We start from the raw sequence: 11,350 nt of genomic DNA on the forward strand, positions 1-11,350 counted from the left end.
GGACACACTGATCTGCAGGGCATTTGTGTGGTTTAGGGGTGTGTTAACGCTGACGTGGTAACGTCTATTACATTTACAACAATATTTGGTAACATCGCATTGTGCAAATTGCTGACCTGGAGGCGGCTTTTTATGCATCTCAAAACAATAGTCTGATCTGCAGTAACGTAGACAATCCTCACAATGTTTAGTTTTTTTGGGGTAAAGATGACATTCAGATGCATTACAAACATCACAGGTGTATCGGCATCTGTGATCTCTCCTGTTGGTAAAGCCTCGGTAACAATACTCGCACACGTATGGTGTGCCAATAAATGCTCGTAGATTTTTAATCATAAAATAATGGTTGTCGTGTAGGTACAAAAACACTGTTTTAAGGTGAGGCACGTCTGTGTTTGTATATTTTTCCAACACCCCGACATTCATTCTATAGAATACCACTATTTTAATATTCAACATACGTTCAAACTGTGCAATATCATTAAGTGATATCATACGTTGATCAGTGTATCCAGCAGCCTTCTGCAGTGCTGATGCTACAGACTGTAGCTCTGTGTGTGGTTTCTGAGGGTTTAGAAAGTGTGTCAAGCAGATTGCAAGACAAAGATTGTTTTCCTCTGTGATGTTTAAGGGCATGAACAGATTAAGTCTGTTTCTAGCAATCACTTCATCATGGGCAAGCGTTTGTATTTTTCGACGAGCACCACCGTGTTTACTTCTTGCTATAGACACTCTTAAATTTAAACTCTCATCAAACTGCACATCAGAGTTGCTCTGCATGATTTTTTCAAGGTCATTGATAAAGAGATCGACACTGTAATCATCTTTAGCTGACAAGAGTGTATTAACATCTGATGTCAGGCTAGCACCCCTCAAGTTGATGTTAATTAAACTACCATCTCCACCTAATAATCTGGAAAACGCCACTATTTCAGAAAACGTGTCATGTAAAAACACTGTGTAGTCTGCTAGATCTGTAGAAGATATTTCCCTGAGATTTATAATTCTGTGGATTTCCAATCCGTTGAACCGAGTTCTGGGTATTATTGTGTATCCAGCCACATTACCACCTTCTCTTACAAGTGATTCTATTTCATTATGTGTGAGACCCATACTTGGGTGAGTAAGGTCGAGCGTGTGATGTGACTGGATACCTATCCCCTCCCCGGACTGTTGCGGATTTACAAATCGTTCGAAAATGGGGTATAGACGCGTTTCTGCAACCTCTCCGGACTGTTGAGAATTTACAAATTGTTCGAGAAATGGTTCTGCAGGAGAATCAGTCTCCTCATATGTCTGTTGGTAATTTACAAAGTGTTCAAAGTCAAAAAATGGTTCTGGAGGAGAATCAGATGTCTCACATGTCTGTTCAAAATTAAAAATTGGTTCTGGAGGAGGTTCTGACCTTGATCGCACTTCGTTTATTAATTTTAACAATCTAATGGATTTGTTTTTTTTCATCTCGTCAACAGTTTGAATGAGCCGGAGCAGATTTTCTGTAGTGTTTTGTTGAGGTTGGAAATTGCCATGATCACTACATCTTGGACGTTTTCGCTCAGGTGTGTTAGGTATCACACTATGGTTGCGGGGTCTTGCAGTCTTTTGTGGCCGACCCTGAACCGGCACAGCACTAGCAGTCACACCCCGGTCTACTCGTGGAGAACTCGATGACGCTTCTTGCCTCCTAACACCCACACCCACACCAGAACCACCATGCGGCGGTGGTGGTACGGCGTTAGCAAAACTCCTTGCACGACCTAGAGTCAAAAGAATATGAATTATATATTATTATTTTTAAGGCTACGGTACAGATATATTATAACTAATGTCTGTAATTAATACATACCGTGCAGTGTCGTATTAGTAGATCGTTGCACTGGAGCATGAACCTGGGCTGTCACAATTAGATTCTGTCCTAACTGTTGCCCCTCTCCAGCCCTGTTTGTTGCGTCATGTGGGTAACGGTTGACAAGCCGTCTTAAACACGCTAGAACAAACATAAAAAGTTATTTTTTTTTCATCATTTTTTTTTTTCACAACGTAATAGAAAACTTTTATAAATCTAGATGTTGATTAAAAAACACACCGAGTGACCCTCTGTTTTCAATTCGAATCTCTCCCGCTTCAGATAGGATCTGACGGTCCTCCCCTGCTTGTGTGAATAACGCGACAGAAACGTCCATAAACACAACACAACACAACACTTAATTTGCGTGGTTTACAAACCCTTAAACACTCTGGTGCAAGTACGATTTCTTTAGTTTTATGACATAATAGAAATTATTAATAAACTTACCGTGTGGTGGTGCGTTGTCAGGCCTAATCTCACTCGCCTCAGATGCGGTGCTGGGCTGCTGAGGTTGCGCTGTCGGCGAGAATAATAAGCGTAAGAAACGATCATAAACGCATATATTTATTTATTTATTTTTATTATTATTTTTTTTTTCAAATAAATAAATAAAGATATAGAATAGATGAATCATACCGCCCGTGTTCAGTGCTATGATCTCATTTACAATTGTCTCATAACCGTCGTCGTTCTGCATACAGAACATCATATTGCCTGTTAAGTAACGTAAGGAACTCGTACCATGATCACAAATAAACAAATTTGATTTAAACAATGTATGTTAATTAAAAATAGACTTACCGTTAGGAGAGCCAGACATTTTTCCCCCTCAAAAAAATGTTGTCCTGATTTAAGTCGTAGAAACAGTTTAGCTGATGAAGAAAGCGTCAGGCCTGCAATGGTGTTTTGGAATAGCGTTGATGCAAAAAAAACAGACTCACGTAGCATTTTGTATACATGGCGAACTGCACCCGCGAAAAACGGGCGTGCCAAGTGTAACCATACTCCCCCCTCAATGGAGACAACACCAGTCTGAAATATCGTTAACATAAAATCATCCTGGTATTTAAAAAATAAAACATAAATAAATAATAATATATATATATATATATATATATATATATATATATATATATATATATATATATATATATATATATATATATATATATATATTTAGTTTCATCTGTTTTAAATATCAACAGTCACATCTGTTTTATTATTTTTATTTTCGTGTTTAAAAACAGGTTTTGAAATTAATGAGAGATTTCAACTCTTTTTACACAACACGCAATCTAAGGGAGAGGGTATAAATCACATTTAGTGTATAGCATTTCTTAACATTAATGATTAATTTTATTCATTTCAGATAACATTAAATTATTTGTTTCTGTAGGAGGAGTGTAGCACCTTTCTAGGCTAGGAACAAATCGGTGTCTATAGACAATAACATATGGCATACAGATCAAGCAAACTTTGATCCTCTTAAGGTGTCAATACACACCCATTACTCAGTCATTTTTTCCAGAACCAGGAAGATTGCCCCCGTCTAGACGTTAACATATAAAATACAGATCAAACAAACATAAGGTGGCAATACACATCCTTTGCTCAGCCAATTTTCCACAATCAGGAAGAGGCCCAACACCTCCAGACTGACCGTTAGCTACAGGCCATGAAGGAACGCCATAAAACCCCCACGGCACCAGGTGAGTGATAAGAAAAATCGTAAATCCACTCATAAATCCAACAAATGTCATCTGTTTAGATCTTTTGATTTACAAACCTCTACTGTCATGTCAGTCAGGGCTGACAGGACCCCGGTGACGTGACAGTCAGGGTGACAGAGGGGTCATATACCCATAAATCAGGTCAGAAATCTACCCTGGTATACATTTGACATAGGACAACCTGTCGATCAACGCTGACAGGGTGCCCATAAATCCGCTCATAAATCATTATTGATGGACAGTATAGGATATAACTACTGATGTGGATTCCGCAGCATCCCTGGAAAGGGCACACTTTCCCAGTGTTATCCAATAGTCTTACTGTATGGGTTAAGAGGAACAACAGTAATAGACTATCTCCACGTAAGCCCTATCCTATCTTCCGCCCCATTAGCCACAGGGGGATCAGATGGCTTACTAGGGGCGCAGGAAGGGGCGGCAAAAGTGGCGCTTTGTTAGGGATCCCAATTTGTCAATACGTTCTGACGTGATGTCGAATGTGACCGACTGAAAGGGAAAGTCTCGGATGTGTATGTAACCCCCATTCCCTGAAGGAGGGAATGGAGACGTCACGTCCCGTCGCCACAGTTGCTGTACCGCTGCGGGTCACCGGGTCACCGGCTTGGCTACTCAGTGAAAACCTGAATGTTCGTTGCAAGCGCTTCCGCATTTATACCCACGCTGCGGGGCGGAGCAGGAGACGCAAATCTTGCACGCCAATATGCTTTGGCTCATTTAGTTTACACTCGAAGATGATAGGGCTCTCAGGTGAGATCCCAATTCGTCGGTACGTTCCGACATGACGTCTCCATTCCCTCCTTCAGGGAACGGGGGTTACATATGTAACCGAAACGATCCTTCAGATTCACAGCTCCATGTTGGTTCTTCTTCTCTTCAGTTCACCCTACTCATTTTCTATAGGGTTCAGGTCTGAGGACTGAGATGGCCATGGCAGAAGCTTCATTTTGTGCTCAGTGACCCATTTTTGTGTTGATTTTGATGTTTGTTTTGGATTATTGTCCTGATGGATGATCCAAGCACGGCCCATTATAAGATTTCTAAAAGAGGCAGTCAGGTTTGGATTTTTTATCTGTTGGTATTTGATAGAATCCATGATGCCATGCATGTATTTGGATGAACGAGGAGAATTTTTCTTGAAACCCTCCCGAACAACATGTGATGATGTACAGTAGGGGCCGTTTGATTTTTTTTTTTTTTTTTTTAGGCTTTCTAACACCAAGACTCAGCTAATCTCTGCAATTCTCCAGACTCCTTGGGGAGTCTTTGTCCACTAAAACTCTCCTCCTCACCGTGCATTAGGACAACATTTTCTCCCCACTTTCAATTGTTTTACTCTAGTAAAAAGGTTAGAATTGTTGTGAATTTTTTGAATGAAAGATCAAAAAGATCAGCAATGCAGATTTATTTTCACAGCTGCCTTTGCTCAAATTTTCCAAGGGTGCCAAAATTATTGGAGGGCACTGAATATAATTCAAAATTGCAAAAAAAAAAAACCTTACTTGTAGAAATTTACATTTTGATATGCATTCGAGTCAGCATGAGCCAAGGCATCAGAGAAAAAATAATTGCTTCAACAATTTATGGTTCAAAGTTATTAGCCTAAACATGAGTGAAATTGAGCTGTTGGTGGTGCTAGAGGGTTGGAGACTCCAAACTTTAATGTGGACACCATCTTCTATCTGCATGCCAACGTTTATAAGTTCCCACAAACAGTTATATTGGCTCCCCTAGACTCAAGAGTAGAAGAAGAAGAAGAAGAAGAAGACTAATTGATACAAGTGGTGCCTTTGCACCTGTGGTGTTTGGCCAGTAGTGATTGGCTTTCACATTTTTTGCCAAGTATTTCTGCCTTTTTCTCTTCCAGCTGATGTTTCAGTTCATCCCTAAGATATTTTTGAAGTTTTATCAGTTTGAGTTTACATTGATTTTTCTGTTTCAGAAGAGATTTTTATGCAAGCGCAGTTACAGGTTCAGAGCTCTATCACAGCCCAGAAGTTTATCAGAACATATATTCTTTCAAAAGGTATGCTTTTGAAAGTTTAAATATTGAAATTTCTTGCAAAGTCTTTACATGAAATGCTGACTGCTTTAGCTGTCTAAACAATGCACTTTAATTTATCCTTAATGTTCTTGTTTTTCTTTTTATTTATTTATTTTGTAGTGATATTTGTTCACTGGGATGGGTGCTCTATGATCTCTGCATGCTGGATGTGTGGGTGAGTTTTTTTTTATTTTTATCTTTTCCTTCTCAAAAAATACTCCATTAAATAATGCAAACTACAAATATTTTACTAATGGGTTCATTTCAGTTAGATTTATAATTTACAAACCAAGAACTACATTTATTTTCAAATCTTAATGCTTGACAAAAGTATAAAAAAATATTGTGCATTGTTGGTTCATACTACTTTATACATGAAATATTAACACAATATTTATTAAATACAATATCAAATATGTTCAGCTGTCCCAACTGCCGAAAAATGTAACGGAAAATGTGACTTGACTCCCTGCTAGGGATGTCATTACACATAGAAAATAGTTGGGGAAAAAAAGTAGAAATTGTATACAACACCTTCAAAGTGTTTCATGGTATCATAACCAGATTTTCCTTATACTGTTTTTTTTCTTTCAGTCAGATATTAAAAAACGCCGCTTTCAACTAGCCTCCCATGATGTAGGATTCCCCCTTCAATTCTCAGATGTGTGTTCACAGGATTTACAGGAATTAATCAAAGAAATGCTCAGCTGTGACCCTTTAACCAGACCTTCAGCTGATGAGATTTTAGCAAAGCCATTCCTAAAAGATGCTGTAGACAGAAGCAAGAGATTTCCAGAAGCACTGGAACGAAGGTTCATGATGTCCTTAAATATCTTTGATGAGACCTACAATGAGCACTATGATAAATTTAAGGCCTTAGTTACAGAGTGGGGAAAAACAACAAATTCACTAGAGGAGGTTCATCATAAATGCACAGCAGGGGCTCTGTCAGGTTCAGTGTTTGGTGCAGCAGGAGGAATCACTGCAGTGGTAGGTGCGATTTTGGCACCTTTTACTCTTGGAGCATCTCTGGTTGTTACAGGTGTTGGTGTTGGAGTTGGTGTTGCAGGTGGTGTAGCAGGTGCTGCTTCCAGCATTACCAATCTAGTCAAACAAAAATCACTCCGTGAGAACATTGGAAGAATTAAGCAGAACTTTTTAGAAGTGACACCGATTCTCGATTCACTGAATGCAGTGAGAAGGGTACTGAGAGTAATACAAAAATTCAAGGATTTTGTCAGTGACTCTTCTGACAATGTGCAAATGTCATGCAGTGTAGAGAAAAGAACAGTAGTGTGCGCCACAGAACTCATGCATCTAGGTCTGCTGGCAAATGTTGGCAGGATTGCTGCTCAAACCGCCAGAGCAGGACGAGCTGCAGCAGCAGTAGCTGCTGCAGTCACAGGAGTTTTGAGTGGAATCCTAGTCATTGTTGACACCGTCTTCATAGTGACTGACTCCATAGACATTCACCAGATGAGACAGGGAAAAGTAGATGATCCAAAAAAGGTCAAGTCAAGCTTACTCAAGTCCATTGCTGAAATGAGGAAAACACATACAGATCTTTGCAATGTCTTAAAGGAAATTAAAGAAACAAAAGTGGACCTAAACGACTATATAGAACTGGCCAGGGCTGAAAGAGAATTATACAGAGATTTAGAACGTTTAAACATATAAATATGATACCAGTCAGAGACTTGTGCAACATCCTAGATTTGTCTGGGAGCTTGAGTGAAGAAAAGGGTTTTGCTGAAAATGGTTTAAATGGTTATGTTGTACTGAGTCAAACAATAGAAGATGTGTGACGTATTTGGTCAAACTTTTGCAATCATTCTATATTGTAAATATCAGCTAATATATATATATATATATATATATATATATATATATATATATATATCAAAGGTTTTAAATATACAAAGATGGCACACTCTGGTGGAATAGTACCACCTTCTAAATAAAAGAGTCAATCAGTAATTGGTAACGTTATTGCATCACTGCAGCTGAGGGTGCAAAGAGGTGTTTCAAAGATGGCCACTGAGTAAAATGGCTTGCCTTATGTAGGATTGACATTGAACCTAGTGGTTGAACTAGGTATTGCAGTCCAAATTCAAAATATTGGAGACATTTTTTCACCCGGCCCCTCCTTCTCAGACTTGACGCACACGCAGGTTGCCAGATTAACGACACCAACAGGAAGGAGCGCACATGCCAATGAATGAAATTAAATATGCTGTGTTTTCCGCCAACTGGCAACCCGGGGTGCCGAAATACAATTGGGTAAACTGGCAGTGGGCGGGTTTCACAAACCATAACAAACACAGACATTCCTGGCCGGAATACACATTTTCAAAGGAGAATAACTGACTGTAGAATTGTTTTTCAGATAAACAAGTATGTTAATTTAGCATGTTTCTTAAATATCTGCAAACATATTATGCTATTTTTATGCCTTAGTAGAGTCAAAATCCTACATACAGCACCTTTAACTTTGCTATTAAACATAAGACATTGGGACTCATTCATTAATAATTGTGTGGATTATTCCTATTTATACACACAAGTTAAAAAAAAAAAAAAAAAAATATATATATATATATGTAAAGGCCTTTAAAGTTTTTCATGTTTATAAGGGTTTTTTTTTTTTTCGGGTGGGGTGGGGCGGTTACTTTATCAATGGATTTGTTTGTGAAATTTGTGAATTTGTTTGTGCAAACCTTTGTACTCAGATTTCACACGGCTAATACAGAGTTGCAAGTTTGTTTATGGATAGTTTTTATGGATTGCTGTTAGAAAATCTGAAGTATTCCAAATTAATACTGTATTCTCATTTTCTGATATGAACTGGAGATGCAACATTCCTCTTACTTCAGATTACTGTAGTACACTTTTGAAAATAATTATTCTTGTATTACTTGACTGTGTTCTTAATTGTTCTTGCATAATGATGACACAATGAGCATAATTTACAAATAATTTGATATATTTTGTTTGTTTGTATTTCACTTGATTAAAGTACTTGTGTAAAAATTGTCTTTAATAAACATGAAGCAAATAAAAATAGGATTCTCATGTTCTTGCAAATGAATTAATTTATTTTAAAAAAGAAGGGACAAAACAGAAAATCAAGTAGCTGAAAGGCTGCACTGAAAACCCTGGTCAGAAAGTGCCTGGTGATGATCCATAGGTACCAAATTTCACAACTTTGGCACTTTAATAAATAAAGACAAGCAACAGGAACAACTGCTGTGTTTATGGGGTCTTTATTTCATGGTATATTGGCCAAACCATACGGTTCAGACATGGGCAAACACAATCAGTCCCATGCATAAGGTAGTACCCACATAGGCAACCTCTGTATGGGTTGTGAATTGTGCTTTATAAGTGGAGCACGGCATCTCTGCATCTCTGGAGTGCTGAACACATTAGAGACGCACATCATTTCACCCGCAACTACGACACCACATCTCAGAATGTCTGACGAAGGGAAGCTGTTTATCTGCGGGCTGAGTTTATATACCACAGAACGGTCGCTAGAGGATGCTTTCTCCAAATATGGTTTCATCACCAACGTTCATGTGGCCCGAAACAGAGAAATCAAAAAATCCAAAGGATTCGGCTTCGTCAAGTCACCTTTATTTATATAGCGCTTTTAACAATACAGATTGTGTCAAAGCACTTAACAGTATCAAATTGGAGGATAGAGTGTCAGTAATGTATAATGATAAGATTGAACACTTAATTTTCAGTTAAAGGCATTTCATTATTGAATTCAGAGATGTCATTGTCTAGCTCAGTTTAGTTTAAATAGTATCTACGCAACCAAATCAACGATAATTGTTAGAAATTAAGTGTCCCCAACTGAGCAAGCCAGAGGCAACAGCGGCAAGGAACCAAAACTCCCTCTGTGACAGAATGGAGAAAAAAACCTTGGGAGAAACCAGGCTTAGTCGGGGGGCCAGTTCTCCTATGACCAGACGAACCAGCAGTTCAATTCCAACCCCAGCCATGTCAGATTTTGTAAAGGGCTTATCTGATTCCTGTGGTCTTGTCCCGATGGAGCATTTTAATTCATAATTTAATGTATTTGTTATATTTGTGTTTAATACATTATTTGAAGTTTTTCCATTTATGTGATTTATTCATTTGCTATAATTGTAATGTATAGTTTAATGCATTTATTGTTTCTCGGTCTATTTTTATAATATATATTTGTTTGTTTATTATAATTTAAATTTTTAGTTTAATTCATTTAATATATTTACGTTGTGTATATATATATACATACATATACATACACACACATACACACATACTCCATTAATCTCAATTAATTAGAATGTCGTGGAAAAGTTCATTTATTTCAGTAATTCAACTCAAATTGTGAAACTCGTTTATTAAATAAATTCAGTGCACACAGACTGAAGTAGTTTAAGTGTTTCGTTCTTTTAATTGTGATGATTTTGGCTCACATTTAACAAAAACCCACCAATTCACTAGAATACGGTGACATGCCAATCAGCTAATCATCTCAAAACACTGGCAAAGGTTTCCTGAGCCTTCAAAATGGTCTCTCAGTTTGGTTCACTAGGCCACACAATCATGGGGAAGATTGCTGATCTGACAGTTGTCCAGAAGACAATCATTGACACCCTTCAAAGGAGGGTAAGCCACAAACATTCATTGCCAAAGAAGCTGGCTGTTCACAGAGTGCTGTATCCAAGCATGTTAACAGAAAGTTGAGTGGAAGGAAAAAGTGTGGAAGAAAAAGATGCACAACCAACCGAGAGAACCGCAGCCTTATGAGGATTGTCAAGCAAAATCGATTCAAGAATTTGGGTGAACTTCACAAGGAATGGACTGAGGCTGGGGTCAAGGCATCAAGAGCCATTACACACAGACGTGTCAAGGAATTTGGCTACAGTCATCATATTCCTCTTGTTAAGCCACTCCTGAACCACAGACAACGTCAGAGGCATCTTACCTGGGCTAAGGAGAAGAAGAACTGGACTGTTGCCCAGTGGTCCAAAGTCCTCTTTTCAGATGAGAGCAAGTTTTGTATTTTATTTGGAAACCAAGGTCCTAGAGTCTGGAGGAAGGGTGGAGAAGCTCATAGCCCAAGTTGCTTGAAGTCCAGTGTTAAGTTTCCACAGTCTGTGATGATTTGGGGTGCAATGTCATCTGCTGGTGTTGGTCCATTGTGTTTTTTGAAAACCAAAGTCACTGCACCCGTTTACCAAGACATTTTGGAGCACTTCATGCTTCCTTCTGCTGACCAGCTTTTTAAAGATGCTGATTTCATTTTCCAGCAGGATTTGGCACCTGCCCACACTGCCAAAAGCACCAAAAGTTAAATGACCATGGTGTTGGTGTGCTTGACTGGCCAGCAAACTCACCAGACCTGAACCCCATAGAGAATCTATGGGGTATTGTCAAGAGGAAAATGAGAAACAACAGACCAAAAAATGCAGATGAGCTGAAGGCCACTGTCAAAGAAACCTGGGCTTCCATACCAGCTCAGCAGTGCCACAAACTGATCACCTCCATGCCACGCCGGATTGAGGCAGTAATTAAAGCAAAAGGAGCCCCTACCAAGTATTGAGTACATATACAGTAAATGAACATGCTTTCCAGAAGGCCAACGATTCACTAAAAAATTTTTTTTTTTTTTTTATTGGTCTTATGAAGTATTCCAATTTGTTGAGATAG

The 11,350-nt window shown here is 38.5% G+C and overlaps 1 protein-coding gene across 3 annotated transcripts in view; it reads left to right on the forward strand.

Annotated features, from left to right (window-relative positions):
- The window catches only part of LOC131544660 (serine/threonine-protein kinase Nek11-like), a 53,367-nt gene extending 45,185 nt beyond the window's left edge, over window positions 1-8,182 (forward strand). For 2 of the 3 annotated variants that reach the window (XM_058783039.1, XM_058783036.1), the window contains 3 exons: window positions 5,540-5,623; window positions 5,762-5,816; window positions 6,236-8,182. In XM_058783039.1, the coding sequence (XP_058639022.1) occupies window positions 5,540-5,623; window positions 5,762-5,816; window positions 6,236-7,318 (1,222 nt within the window). In that variant the 3' untranslated portion in view covers window positions 7,319-8,182. The remainder of the gene's footprint in view (window positions 1-5,539; window positions 5,624-5,761; window positions 5,817-6,235) is intronic. The other variant, XM_058783037.1, reaches the window with a different exon arrangement.
- Window positions 8,183-11,350: the final 3,168 nt, after the last annotated feature.

This window comes from Onychostoma macrolepis, chromosome 07 (assembly GCF_012432095.1).
Source record: "Onychostoma macrolepis isolate SWU-2019 chromosome 07, ASM1243209v1, whole genome shotgun sequence".
NCBI lineage: Eukaryota > Metazoa > Chordata > Actinopteri > Cypriniformes > Cyprinidae > Onychostoma > Onychostoma macrolepis.